This window comes from Macaca nemestrina, chromosome 13 (assembly GCF_043159975.1).
Source record: "Macaca nemestrina isolate mMacNem1 chromosome 13, mMacNem.hap1, whole genome shotgun sequence".
In the NCBI taxonomy this organism is placed as follows: Eukaryota; Metazoa; Chordata; class Mammalia; order Primates; family Cercopithecidae; genus Macaca; species Macaca nemestrina.
The window spans coordinates 3,499,297-3,514,474 of NC_092137.1; the positions used below are offsets into that span (position 1 = coordinate 3,499,297).

The 15,178-nt window shown below is 44.4% G+C and overlaps 2 protein-coding genes across 4 annotated transcripts in view; one reads left to right on the forward strand and one right to left on the reverse strand.

Annotated features, from left to right (window-relative positions):
• The window catches only part of EIPR1 (EARP complex and GARP complex interacting protein 1), a 173,019-nt gene extending 164,881 nt beyond the window's left edge, over positions 1 to 8,138 (reverse strand). The window contains exon 1 of one of the 2 annotated variants that reach the window (XM_011768755.3): positions 7,935 to 8,138. In XM_011768755.3, the coding sequence (XP_011767057.1) occupies positions 7,935 to 7,976 (42 nt within the window). In that variant the 5' untranslated portion in view covers positions 7,977 to 8,138. The remainder of the gene's footprint in view (positions 1 to 7,934) is intronic. The other variant, XM_011768754.2, reaches the window with a different exon arrangement.
• A 1,810-nt stretch (positions 8,139 to 9,948) lies between these two features.
• Positions 9,949 to 15,178, forward strand: part of LOC105497574 (trafficking protein particle complex subunit 12) — a 102,769-nt gene continuing 97,539 nt past the window's right edge. Inside the window, exon 1 of one of the 2 annotated variants that reach the window (XM_011768756.3) lies at positions 9,949 to 10,129. In XM_011768756.3, the coding sequence (XP_011767058.3) occupies positions 9,972 to 10,129 (158 nt within the window). In that variant the 5' untranslated portion in view covers positions 9,949 to 9,971. The remainder of the gene's footprint in view (positions 10,130 to 15,178) is intronic. The other variant, XM_024797895.2, reaches the window with a different exon arrangement.

Consider the following 15,178-nt stretch of genomic DNA (forward strand, 5'->3'; position numbering starts at 1 on the left):
GTAGTCCCAGTTACTCAGGAGGCTGAGGCAGGAGAATGGCGTAAACCCGGGAGGTGGAGCTTGCAGTGAGCTGAGATCCAGCCACTGCACTCCAGCCTGGGCAACAGAGCGAGACTCCGTCTCAAAAAAAAAAAAAAAAAAAAGAAGAAGAAGCTCAGACAACTCAACAGCAAAAAATAAAATAAAATAAAATAACTCAATTAAAAAATGGGCAAAAGATCTGAACAGATATTTCTCAAAAGAAGATACACAAATGGCCAAGAGGTATATAAAAAAATGCTCAACATCACTAATTGTCAGAGAAATGTAAATGAAAACCACAATGAGATATCATTTCACCCAGTTAGAATAATTTTTATTAAAAAGACAGACAATAGCAGATGCTGGCAAGGATGTAGAGAAAGGGAGCCCTCATATGCTACTGATGGGAATATAAATTAGTACAGTCATTATGGAAAAGAGTATGGCGTTTCCTCAAAAAACTAAAACTAGAGCTACCATATCATCCAGCAATCCCACTACTGGGCAGATAATCAAAGGAAAGAAAATCAGTATGTTGAAGAGATACCTGCACCCTCGGGTACACTGCAGCATCGTTCACAAGAGCCAAGACATGGAATCAATCTAAGTGCCCATCAACAGATGAATAAAGAAAATGCGGTATACGTACACAGTGGAATATTACTCAGTCACAAAAAAGAATAAAATTGCCACGGACAGTGGCTCATGCCTGTAATCCCTGCACTTTGGGAATCCAAGGCAGGAGGATTGCTTGAGCTCAGGAGTTCGAGACCAGCCTGAGCAACATGACGAAATCCCATCTCTACAAAAAATACAAAAAAAAAAATTAACCTGGTGTGATGATGTGCACCTGTAGTCCCAGCTACTCCGGGGCCTGACGTGGGAGGATCAATTGAGCCTGAGAGGCGAGGTGCAGTGAGCTGAGATCACACCGCTGCATTCCAGCCTGGATGACAGAGTGAGACCCTGTCTCACAAAAAAAGAAAGAAAGAAAAAAGAATGAAATCCTGTCATTAGCAGCAACATGGATGGAACTGGAGGTCATTCTGTGAAGTGAACTAAGCCAAGCACAGAAAGACAACACATGTTCTCAGTCATCTGTGGGAGCTAAAAAACAAAGTGGATCTTCTGAAGATGGAGTCGACTGATGGTTACCAGAGACTGAGAAAAGAAGCAGGTGGCTTAGATGAAGAAAAGTTGGTTAACAGGTACAAATATACAGTTGGATAGACGAAATAAGGCATAGTGTTTGGTATATCAGCAGGTTCACCACAGTTTACAATAGTCTATCGTACATTTCAAAATAGCTAAAAGAGAATAGTTTGAATGGTTCTGACACAAAGAAAAAACAAGTATTTAAGGTGACGGATATCTCAGATACACTGATTTGATTTTTACAATCATACGAATGTATTAACTTATCACATATACCCTGAAACTATATACATTTAATATGCATCAATTTAAAAATCATTTTAATTAAAAAAAAGCAGCTGGGTGTGGTGTGCTCAAGACTGTAATTCCACAACTGTAAGAGGTCAAGGTAGAAAGATTGCTTGAGCTCAGGAGTACAAGACCAGCCTGGACAATATGATGAGACCCCCATCTCATTGATTAATTAAGTGATTGACTAGATAGAGTAGATAGATAGAGATAAATAAATAAATAATAAATGAGCTGGGCCTGTAGTCTCAGCTACTTGGGAGGCTGAAGCCAGGGGATGGCTTGGGCCCAAGAGTTCCAGGCTGCCATGAGCCATGATCGCACCACTGCACTACAGCCTGGGCAACAGAGCAAGACCTTGTCTCAAAAAAACTTTTTTTAAAAAGAGGCCCGGCATGGTGGCTCACACTTGTAATTCCAGCACTTTGGGAAGCCAAGGTGGGAGGATCACTTGAGGTCGGGAGTTCAAGACCAGCCTGGCCAACCTTTGCCATGGCCAACATGGCAAAACCCCGTCTCTACGAAAAATACAAAAATTAGCTGGGTATGGTGGCGTGCACCTGTAATCACAACTACTTGGGAGGCTGAGGCAGGAGAATCTCTTGAACCCAGGAGGCGGAGGTTGCAGTGAGCTGAGATTGCACCACTGCACTCCAGCCTAGGTGACAGCAAAACCTTGTTTCAAAAGAAAAAAAAAAGAAAAGCAAAAGAGAAAAATGCAAACAGAGCTCAAAGAAGATATGGCAAGACAACGCAAGACACATAGATGGAAATGAAAACTTCCAGCTCACAGAAATGAAAACTTCCAGCACAAGGAGGAAGCGTGCAGTGGAAAGGACACAAAGACAGACAGCCCCCAAACACAGCAGGCAACAGGGACAGAACTGAGAAAGGTCCCTCCAACGAATTTCAGATCAAAAAAGAAATTTGACCTGAAATTCAAAGTTAAATTCAAAGCTGCAAAACATCCACAAAACAATAAAATCAAGAAGTGAATGCTCGAAAGAAAATCCATGTGCTTAAAATGCTTGTATTAATAAAAAGAATGGAAACAAATAATTTAAGCAACTGCAAATAAAAGACAGAACACCAACATAGAGGGTAATTAAGATAGCAAAATGCTTAGCAATGGGCTGGGCACAGTGGCTCAAGTCTGTAATCCCAGCACTGTGGGAGGTCGAGGCGGGCGGATCACCTGAGGTCAGGAGTTCAATACCAGCCTGACCAACATGGAGAAACCCTGTCTCTACTAAAAATACAAAAAAATTAGCCAGGCATGGTGGCGCATGCCTGTAATCTCAGCTACTCGGGAGGCTGAGGCAGAAGAATTGCTTGAACCTGGGAGGCGGAGGTTGTGGTGAGCCAAGATTGCGCCATTGCACTCCAGCCTGGGCAACAAAAGCGAAACTCAGTCTCAAAAAAAAAAAAAGAAAGAAAAATGCTGAGCAGGCCGGGCGCGGTGGCTCACGCCTGTAATCCCAGCACTTTGGGAGGCCGAGGCGGGTGGATCACGAGGTCAGGAGATCAAGACCATCCTGGCTAACACGGTGAAACCCCATCTCTACTAAAAATGCAAAAAATTAGCCGGGCGAGGTGGCAGGCGCCTGTAGTCCCAGCTACTCGGGAGGCTGAGGCAGGAGAATGGTGTGAATCCGGGAGGCGGAGCTTGCAGTGAGCTGAGATCCGGCCACTGCACTCCAGCCTGGGCGACAGAGCCAGACTCATTCTAAAAAAAAAAAAAAAAAGTATTGAGCAAATGAATGGAAATTGTTTTTAAAATTTTGTATTAAAAATTTCAACAGGCCGGGCACGGTGACTCACGCCTGTAATCCCAGAACTTTGGGAGGCCAAGGCAGACAGATCACGAGGTCAGGAGTTCGAGACCAGCCTGACCAACATGGTGAAACCCCATCTCTACTAAAAATACAAAACTTAGCCGGGTGTGGTGGTGCACGCCGATAATCCCAGCTACTCAGGAGGCTGAGGCAGGAGAATTGCTTGAACCTGGGAGGTGGAGGTTTCAGTGAGCCAAGACTGCACCACTGCGCTCCAGTCTGGGCGACACAGCGAGATTCTGTCCCAAAATATAAGTAAAAATAAAAATAAATAAAAAATTAACAAAAAAAATTCAACTGATGAAATTAAAAAAAAAAAAAAAAATGGGAACAACCTGAAAGACAAATCCTCAATTCTCAGAGACTTCACTCCTCTACAGAAATGCCTCTGCAAGGGTGCCTCTTGGTGCATAAATCCACAAGGGTTGGGATTTTGTCTGTTTCCTCCTATGCTGTGTTCCAGGCACATACAATAGTGCCTTATTGCAGGGAATAAATAAATATTTGTCCACTGAATAAATTATGGATTTTCCAGGAAAATGTAAGTTACCAAAACTCATCAGAAAAGAAAGACAAGAAATCTGAACAACTAGTTACCACAGATTAAAAAGCCAACGTCGTGAGAGCACCATGCCTTAGGAGCAGGCAACACCATCACTACCTTCAGTTATTTCCAACACAGAAACAGAAGGAAAATTCCCAAGTGCTTTTTATGCAGCCAGCATAGCAGTGAAACAAAACTCAACCAAGAAAATACACAGATATTAATGTGAAAATTTTAAGTAAACGACTCGTAAACCGAATCCAGCAGAGGACTATTCCACAATTAAGTGGAATTCTTTCTAAGGATGCAAAGGCTGGGCCAACATTTAAAAAGGTATTAACGTAACTGACCAAAGACATCAAAAGAGAAAAATCCTAAGACCAAATTATCAGTTCCATAGATATAAAAAAGCATTTGAAAATTTAATCTCTAGGCCGGGTGTGGTGGCTCACACCTGTAATCCCAGCACTTTGGGAGGCCGAGGCAGGTGGATCACAAGCTCAGGAGATCGAGACCATCCTGGCTAACACACTGAAACTCCATCTCTACTAAAAATACAAAAAATTAGCCGGGCATGGTGGCAGGCACCTGTAGTCCCAGCTACTCAGGAGGCTGAGGCAGGAGAATGGCGTGAAGCCGGGAGGTGGAGCTTGCAGTGAACCAAGATCGCGCCACTGCACTCCAGCCTGGGTGATAGAGTGAGACTCCGTCTCAAAAAAAGAAAAAAGAAAAGAAAATTTAACCTCTATCTTCCATTTCAAAACTCTTTCCTCACTTGGCAACAGGCAGACCCTTGAGCGCTGGCCTGGTCCATCTGTCCCTCAGCCTGATGGCACAAAAAGCCAAAAGCCCTTGGTCTCTTTGCCCTGTGACCTGACTGCACTGATCTCAGGACTCCAGGAGAACCTCCCAGAACAGGAAGGAGGCACTCATACCCTGTGTGGCTTACAACCTGCCCTGCTTGCTTACTGGTTTTGGTGGTAAACCTAAGGGTAAGCGACTTGAAACAAGCCCAAGTCATCATTGTCACCCACCTTCCCACCCTGGCCATCCTTTCTGGTCTGGCCCAGCTCACTTGGCAGCAGTGGGCTCAAATGGGAATTGACAGACGCAGCCCTCACTCTGCCCACACCTGCAGGCCCTGCTGGCCGCTGGTCCATCTTAGTCACATGCCTGTCCCCAGACCTACACACGGGCAAAGCTACCGCTGCCTAGAGGTTCACTCTTCCCATCACTAGGCATGTTTGCCACATGGAGATTTGACGCACACAACTAAAGAAGGTCTATTAATGTCAAAAGTTCAAAGAAACATGATTGCAGGAGAGAAGTCATACTGTTTGTATACACTTTGAGATAGTCACAAAGAACTACTGTTTTGTTAACTGACAAGTATTCGTTAAACTCATTTTGAGAAAATGGATTTCTACTGACCAGTAAACTAAAAGTGTGCAAAAGCATTTCAAATATAATGATGAAAAAATCCAGAATCATTTCCATGAATTTGCTCGGCATTTTGCGATCTTAACGACCCTCTATGTTGGTCTTCTTTTATTTGCAGTTGTAGTACTGCCCTTTACCTTTCAAGTCTCATTACCTTCACTCAGTGGTCAATAATCAGATCTCTATCTTTTCATGTAAAGTGTTTTCCATGGGATTTGAATGTCACTGACAAGCAAAAAAAAAAAAAAAGCTATCGTTTTCAGTTCTTGTTTACTGCAATGATGGTTCTTCAAACTCAAGAAAGTCTTGGTCCATGGTACTATCCAATAAAATCCAAACAGCAAAAGTCAGCTACTTCTTTTAAGATAAAGAAGAAAATCCAATAATATATTTGACTCCCTTAGGAGAATCGATTTCATTCATTTTTCAAATCTCAGAAAATGACATTTCAGTTAACCTCAAAGATACAAAGATGCTGAAGATAAAATCCTCTGGGTTTTTTGAGAGATTTCTTAAGGAGATCAAGAAGTTATATTAAGTAGCACTGGCAGAGTATGCACCTTCAAGCAGTACAAGATTATGGAACCTTCTGCCTACCCATGTGGTCTCTCCCCATGTATCCCTATGTATATCTAGTTAAGGAAAAAGCAGTAGAACTTAGCAGGTAAGGGGCTTTGAGGTCAGTTTGGGTTAAAAGCCTAATTAGGTCAGAATCCAAGGTCTGTCATTCACTAGTTAAGTGGCCTTGGACAGGTAACTATTCTCTCTGAGCCTGTTTATTCATCTGTAAAACAGGAACAATAACACCTACCAATAATGATTGCTGTGAGAATTAAATGAAATATTTGTACAGTGCTAAGCAGAGTGACACAAAGTCCAGAGCTAAATCACTGGTAGTTAAGCCATCAGCCTTGTGAATGTGATACAGCCACTGGTCAAATCCTATAGCCTAGTTTATTACACAGGACACTTAGCTACTGCCCTGTACAAAATTTATTTGTAAGAATTTTGTCTTAGGCAGGGTGCGCTGGCTCATGACTATAATCCCAGCACTTTGGGAGGCCGAGGCGGGCAGATCGCTCGAGCTCAGGAGTGTGAAACCAGCCTGGGCAACATGGCAAAACCCCGTTTCTACAAAGAAAAAAAAAGGAATTTTCTCTCATTATAACAATTAGAACAACACTTATTGAACACACTATGTGCCAGGCACTGTTCTAAGTGCTTCACTTAAGTGTATTAACTCATTTAATTTCATAACAGTCAATGGGTGGTGGGGGGGGGTGATGCTTATTTTATTGGCAAAGGAAACTGAGGCCCAAGGTCACATAGTTAATAAGTGCTAGAGTCAAGATTTAAAACTTAGGTGTCTGGCTAGCATATATTATTTTAGTAACGCTGCTGCCTCTCTGACTGTAACCTACGTAAAAGCAGACATAGGCTGGGTGCGGTGGCTCATGCCTGTGATCCCAACACTTTGGGAGGCCGAGGTGGGCAGATCACAAGGTCAGGAGTTCAAGACTAGCCAGGCCAAGAGGTGAAACCCCGTTATCTACTAAAAATACAAAAATTAGTTGGGTGTGGTGGTGGATGCCTGTAATCCCAGCTACTCGGGAGGCTGAGGCAGGAGAATCGCTTGAACCTGGGAGGTGGAGATTGCAGTGACCCGAGATCACACCACTGCACTCTAGCTTGGGCAACAGAGCAAGACTCCATCTCAAAAAAAAAAAAAAAAAAACAGACATCATTTGTATCTTTAACACATATTGCTGCACAAAATTATGTATCAAGTATTTCATGTGGCAGTGAACTGTGTTTCTATCTCTTTATCTGTCCTTCAATGCTTTAGGCATAATACATTCTCAAAAGCTACTTGAATAGATGAAAACCAGTACAGGGCTCTAACAGGCCCTATACAATTGTCATCTTCCTCTCCCGCTCATCTCATCCCCTACCTCACTCCCCCTGACGCATTTGCTCTATCCACGTCAGCTCTCTTGCTGTCCTGAACTGCCATGTGCATTGCTTATGCTCTGGGGGCTCATTCAGTTGATAGTCATTTGTTGAACACCTACTATGTGACTTAATTAATAATTATTAATTATTAAGTAATACTTATTATTAAGTAATAGTTAATATTAGTGGTACACTTAATATTAGTGTACCAATGTTAATTTCTAAGCTTTGATAAATGTATCATGGTTATGTAAAGTGGTAACATTAAGGGAAGCTGGGTGGAGGGTAAAGAACTTTCTATGTATCTTTGCAACTCTTCTAAATACTTTAAATTGTTTTAAAATCAAACAATTTTTTTTTTAAACAACATACAGTCCCTACCTTCAGGAACTCAAATTCTAGAGGAAAAGGTAGGCGTGTAAGCAAATAAGTCCACCAAAGTGAGTGAGAACGTCCAGGTCAGAAGTCATGTTCGGGACAGGATGTGAAGGGGAAGGAGGCAGGCCGGCTGTGCCAACCCTGTTATCCAGTACAGCCGTTTAACCTCCTGAAGCCTCAGTTTACTCCTCTGCAAAATGGGAACTAGACACGGGTCCTTGCAGGGCTGGTGGGAGCTCTGTAAACCGAAGTCACCATGGGACCGTTCATGCTGTCAGCAGCCAGGCCGAGCAGCACCTGCCGCCCTCCGAGTGACCCACCTGGAACTCCAGCCCGTAGATCACTGGTGCATCGTCCTCCATGCTGCGGGGAAGCGACCAGACCCCGGCCACTCACACGCTAAGGCCCTCGCTACGGCCGGCGCGTCCCCACCTCGCGGGCGTGTTCCCAGCGCCCATTCATTCCCTCCACGCAGCAAACGACTCCAAACTGGCAGCCTTTCTGGACCAGAACAGCTTCCGTAGTGGCCACTTCCTATTTTTCGGATGTGTCATCAAGCTGTTCCTCACCGGTGACCAATGGCAGCGGCGCTGACTTTTGCGCATGCCCACTTGGGCTCACATCCGGGCTCTCAGCGCGCTGGCTACTGGCGGTGAGAACCCTGCCTGGAGGAAATAAGGTGGTGGGCGGAGCGGACCGTGGAGGCTGGCTCTGGGCGCAGACCGTTGGCAGCAAGCGGCGATTAGCCTTAGCTAGCCATCGCATCTAAGAATCGCTCGCGCCTTAGTTGGGCGCCGCCATGTATTGTCATTTGTACTGTACTTGGCGTTCCTGAGCGCTGGGTCAGCGCTTCACAAGCAGTGCCATAAGGAGCTTCATCCAACCCTATAAATAAGCTGTTAACACTTCCATTTTACAGATGAGACGCTGCAAAGTTGAGTAACAGTCGCAGCGCATTGGTCCATTGGGTAGCCAGGATGGGCACCTGAGCTGTCTGACTCCCTTAGGTTCGGCCCCAGGTGCCCTAAGTCAGGGCCATGCCAAATGTATTTCTGCAGGTGCCCATCACTGTGGCAAAGGAAGTCCTACCAAGGATGGGGTTATCATGAAAGCCGGCACCGCACCACTGGTGGTCCTGGACCAGCATATGCCTCCGAATGGGAGTCGGAAGGGAAGGCCCTGGGGTTCCTAGAGGTCTCCAAAGAATGAAGACTTCTGGTGGAGAGACCGCCCCTCTTACGCATCCCGCCCAAAGTCCCTGCCCTGGCCTTGGGCCAGCAGAAATGGCATTGCAAGGACTCCAAAATACATCATAGCTGAACCACGCCGCTAGCCTGTTTCCACCGGAGCTTCCAGGACCCCGCACCTTTCCTCAATTTCTGTGATTAGCTTTCCCCTCTACCCTTTATTGATCTCCGTGACGGAAATGGTTGGGTCTGGTTTTGCTCAGTTGAGCAAGGCACGTGGTATGGAGTTAAGGCTGGATGAATATCTGTTGAGTGGATGAGATTTTAGAGATTACATTAGAAATCAAGCAGGCCGGGCGCGGTGGCTCACGCTTGTGATCCCAGCACTTTGGGAGGCCCAGGAGGGTGGATCACAAGGTCAGGAGTTCGAGACCTGCCTGGCCAACACAGTGAAACCCCATCTCTACAAAAAATACAAAAATTAGCCGGGCGTGGTGGCGGGCGCCTGTAATCCCAGCCACTCGGGAGGCTGAGGCAGGAGAATCGCTTGAACCCGGGAGGGGGAGGTTGCAGTGAACCGAGATCGCGCCACTGCACTCCAGCCTGGGTGACAGAGCCAGACTCGGTCTAAAAAAAAAAAAGGAAAGAAAGAAAAAGTAAGAAAAGTAAGAAAGCAAGTAAGCAATGGCCCAGACGTGAGAATCATCCTTTTCAACCGCTCCGTTTGCCGATATTGCGGAGCTAACAGGGCCTTCATACTTCGGGATTAAATCCACCCACCTATCACTGATATCTTTATCATCAATTTTATTATGCAACTACTGCAGCTGCATGGTAAGAAACTTACAAAATACAGATAAACACAAAGACAAATCCCTAGAAACACTGATTTCTAGGCTATGCTGGCCAATAAAAATAGCCTAAGGGACTCCCTTTCACCCGCCGCATCTGCCACAGGCTTGCCTATTGCCTCTGAGTGACAGAATCAGGCTAGATGGAGTGTTGTCTCCGTTCCCATTTCCAAGTACAGGGTCCGTTTCCCTCAACTACCGGCTCCTGGTTGCCTAGACCCGTTCACATCTTGGGCTCCAGACCCCGCTCGCAGCAGACGAACCGGAAACGAACCCCATTTCCGGCCTGGGACCATGGCCACGGGTTCCTGCACCAGGCATGCGCGGAAGTAGGCGTGCCGCGGCCCGGCACGCGCAGGCGCACAGGGCTTCCCGGGCTGCTGGTTCCTCTCGGATTCCCGGCTTCTGTCACCTTCTTGGACCCTGGTCACGGCCGCAGGTGACCGCCTTCCCCCAGCCCCAGTGGGCGGGTGGCAGGTGAGGATCAGGGCCTTGGCAGTCAAGAGGGGATGGGACCGTGTAGAGCCTCCTGGGGGAGGGAGCACGCCGGCCTCGGCCTCAGCCCGGGGGACCTTCTCTGGGGCCGATGCTAGAGTGGGCGTGGGGTCCGGGCGCGGGGTCGCCTGCCACCCGAGGGCGTCTGTGCCCCGCGGGCCTTGTGCCAGGCTCCACGCCGCCGCGGCCCTCGCGCTCCACGTCTGCAGAGGGCTGGAAGCGTCTCTGCAGCCCGCGGAGGTTACAGGGAGGGGAAGCTGGTGCGAAGCGGGTGGGAAGCTACCCGCTGGCGTTCGTCCAGGCGACCCCGAGACCCCCAGCCCCCCAGCTCCAGGCTCGGTGCCAGCCTGGCCCCCCAGCAAGCCCCTTAACTTCTCTTAGGCTTAATTCACCCTCCTGCGGAAAGAAGTTACTAATGACCTGCCTGCCAAACACAAAAAAGTGTTTGGATTCAACACTTTTGTTTCATTAACATGTTTTTGAATATACAGAGTCATGCTGTTTATTTTTCTACTCATTCTTTGTGCAAAATTGTATTTGCAAGATCCAAACATAATTTATATGTTAGATATGGAACAGTTCACCACTGATTTTTACTGCTATTTTAATATGTTTTAGTATACCACAGTCTACTTATTTACTTATTACTGTGTCTACAAGCAGTGTTTATTTCCACTGTTTTTTTCTTTTTTTTTGAGATGGAGTCTTGTTCTGTCGCCAGGCTGGAATGCAGTGGCACGATCTCAGCTCACTGCAACCTCTTCTCCTGGGTTCAAGTGATTCTCCTGCCTCAGCCTCCCAAGTAGCTGGGTCTACAGGCGCCCGCCACCACGCCTGGCTAATTTTTTGTATTTTAGTAGAGACGGCGTTTCACCATGTTAGCCAGGATGGTCTCGATCTCCTGACCTTGTGATGTGCCTGCCTTGGCCTCCCAAAGTGCTGGGATTACAGGCGTGAGCCACTGTGTCCAGCCTGCTTTTTCTTTTAGGACTTAGAAGAAAGGTATTTGATTTGTTATTTATGGAAGTCAGCATCATAGCTTACACTGCTCATGTACAGGTATTCCTCCATGGTATGTATCTAGCAATGGAATTGCTAGGTCCTAGGTACTATGACCGCATATTAATTGTCTCAACCAAGACTCCTTTAAGAGTGAAAGGAGACACTTAATGATTTTACTGAGGCCAAGCACAGTGGCTCATGCCTGTAATCTCAGCACTTTGGCAGGCCAAGGCAGGAGGATCACTTGAGCCCAGAAGTTTGAGACCAGCCTGGCCAACATATTGAGCCCCCATCTCTACGAAAAATACAAAACTAGCTGAGTGTGGTGGCGCACACCTGTAGTCCCGGCTACTCCAGAGGCTGAGGCATGAGGATGGGCTTGAGCCCAGAAGGTCAAGGCTGTAGTAAGCCACCATCGTCCCATTGCACTCCCGCCAGGGTGACAGAGCAAGACTATGTCTCAGAAAATAACAATACTAATAAAATAATAGTAATAACTTAAACCATGGGTGAAAAATTGTTCTGGGAAAAATAAAAATGTATAGTTATTGAAGTGATAAGATATGTGCTTTTTAAACTTTGCTAGATAATACCAAGTGGTTTCTCAACAGGGATGTTCAAAGGTACACCCCTTTCAGCCCTGTTGCTTATTTTCCTTATGGATCATTTAGTATCCTATTATTAATTTGTAGGAATTCTGTATGTATTCTTCATGTTAATCCTTTCTCAGTTACATTTGTTTGTTTCCCTTTTTATAGATTCTTAATGATACATTTGTTTGTTTCACTTTTTTTAGATTTTTCATGATAGAACTTTCCATTTTAATATAGCAAATGTATCCATTTTCCCTTTATGGTTTGTACTTATTTATTAGGCCTAGTTTATTATCTTATATTTTCTTTTGAAAGTTTTGAAGTTTTGCCTTTCACAGTTAATTTTTTTCTCCCCCGAGATGGAGTCTTGCTCTGTCACCCAGGCCGAAGTGTCTTGCCACGATCTCGGCTCACTGCAACCTCTGCCTCCTGGGTTCAAGTGATTCTTCTGCCTCAGCCTCCTGAGTAGCAAGCAGAGTAGCTGGGATTACAGGTACCCGTCACCACACTTGGCTAATTTTTGTATTTTTAGTAGAGATGGGGTTTTACCATGTTGGCCAGGCCCGTCTTGAACTCCTGACCTGGTGATCTGCCCGCCTCAGCCTCCGAAAGTGCTGGGATTACAGGCGTGAGCCACCGCACCCGGCCTTCACAGTTAAGTTTTTAATGTCCCTGAGATTGATACTGTGTCTGAGGTGAGGCAAGATTCCAAGTTTGTTTTTTCCCAGATGCATGATTTGTTGACACATCACTTGAGGGAAATCATCTCTTCCCTTAATGTGTGCAACACATTCCCTTGTGATAGTTCAGTCTTGTTTTCTGTTTTGTTTTGTTTTTTGAGATGAAGTTTTGCTGTTGTTGCCCAGGCTGGAGCACAACGGCACGATCTCGACTCGCTGTAACCTCCGCCTCCCGGGTTCAAGCAATTTTCCTGCCTCAGTGTCCCGAGTAGCTGGGATTACAGGCACCTGCCACCACGGCGGGCTAATTTTTGTATATTTAGTAGAGACAGTGTTTCACCATGTTGACCAGGCTGGTCTTGAATTTCTGACCTCAGGTGATCCACCCTCCTCGGCCTCCGAAATTGCTAGGATTACAGGCGTGAACCACCGTGCCTGGCCCAATAGTTCAGTCTTTATACCATAGATTTTTTATGTATTCTACATAAATAATCATACATGAAGAATGAAGGTTTATATTTTTTTCTTTTCAGTTTTTATTGTAGCTTTTAGTTATTTTTCGTGTCTTAATCCTGCCTGAGGCCTCTAGTATTAGGCAGCATAAAAATGTTGAAGAGGACATCTTTATCTTTTTTCTACTTTTAAAGAGAAAGCTTTAAACGTTTCACCGTTCATTTGAGGTTTCCTTTAGGTTTTTGGTAAGTACCCTTGATTGCGTTAAGGAGGTTGCGTTCTGTTCCTAGTTTGCTGACAGGTTTTATCTTGAGCAGATGCTGAATTTTATTAGATACTTTCTTGTGCATCTGTTGAGATAGTCATGTACTTTTTATTATTTAATCTATCAGTGTGTTGAATTGCGTAAAAAGATTTCCTAGCATTAAACCAACAGTACATTTCTGGGATAACCTGAGTTTGGTATGAAGATAAATACATTGCTGATTCAGTTAGCTAATATTTCAAGATTTTTGCATGTGTGTTCATGAGTGAGATGATAGTTTCCCTTTTAGTATGGCCTTGTCATATTTTGGTCTCAAGATTATGTTAGCCTTATAAAGTGAATTGGGTCATGTGTCCTTTTTCTTCTCTGCAAGAATTTTTGTACTATAGGAATTATCTGTACGCAATCTTTGGTAGACTTTACTGGTAAACCATCTGGACCCTATATTTTCTTTGTGAGGAGACTTAACTACTAGTACTTTTTTTATGGTTATAGAACTATCTGGTCATATACACATGGTTATTACTACTGTCTGCTTTACATTTGAACCTTACATTGGAACAAGATTAGAGTACGGAAACCCTTGAAGTGAAGAAGCTATTTTGCTAAAAATTATATGTCCCTTGTAACAAAATCTAATGTATATAATTTATATAGATGTAACTTTATGTCTTCCCATTCATAAAAGCGTCATCTAAATCATGTTTTGTATCATTTTTATTTGAGCATTCCTCTTGATTTTCTAGAGAAGAAACCCTCAGATCCTTACAAGCATTTTCCTGCATCTAGATTTTATTTGTGTGAAAGCAAAAGTGATCATCCCTGCCCTAAATTATTAGGGCTTTTTATTACTTCGGTATTTACTTAAGAATAAAATTTATTTTTTTATTCTCTTCTCAAAAGTGGTCTGCAGGTATTAATGAAAATTTTGGACATTCCTATTTTATCAGTTCTCTTTAATTTACATTTTATAAAGTTTTTAAGCTTTATAATTTAGAAGCATTTTACCTTAATTTTTATTATTTTGGTAATTTTTTCTAGGCGATGTTCTTTGTTATTGTATCTCTGATAAACAGATTTCCCTAAATCTTAGAAGTTTAAAGCAGCTTCATCTTCATAATAGTAAGAATTGTTTCTTAAAAAATGTTTCTTCACAAAGGCAATACAACTTTTTAAATCTGTGAGATTGAATCAGAATTAGCTTTAGAACCTAGAATCTTGTTAGGGCTGAGGGGAGATGAGAGGGAGGGAAAATCCCTTTCTCTCATCATTAGCTTATATGGAAATAAATTCTTATTTCTAAAATAAAATATGCAGACCACGGTAGTGCCTTCAGGTCCTGCTGGGAGACTCCAGAGGGCACTGCCTCAGGCTGCTTGTTTGCTCCTTGTGCCCAGCCTCTACCCCTGTGCAAGTGGGACCTGAAGGAGCAGCCTTAGCATGCCCAGGGGGCTTCCCCCTTTGGGGTTCTAGGGCAGTTTGTTCTTCGGGCTCGCGGTGAAACATGGCAGGAAACAAAGGTTTTCCTCCTTTTCATTGGATTTTTTTATTCATTTGCACTTAACAATTATTGAATGAATGCATAAGGGAATTGGTAACTGACCAGGCTGAACCGGAAACTTCTTCAAATGTATGACTTGGATTAACTACTTTAACATAATGCTTGGGGAAGGCCGGCTCTGGGAATGCTGTGATGGAAGCGCTAACGGTGAGAAAAGGGCAGTCTTATCTAGAGATCAGCTAAGTGTCGTTTTTTAAGTAAAAAAGGTACGTGTTGTTTCATTCTGAAAAAAATCCCTTATCTTTTATCATAGTCTCTTAGATTTCCTTAACTTGAATTTGTTCACTATGAGAGTAAAACTACATAAAGTAAAAGTTTTTCAAGGAAAGGAACAAATACTTTTTTACAGTTCGAGCTCTTTGTTTCATTCTGTGGCCTCTACCAGCCAGTGGCCCCTCAACATGCCGGCTTCGGCTGGTCCTGGTTTCCCCACTCACTGGCTATGTGATTTTGGCTAACATAGCCTCCCAAGGCCTC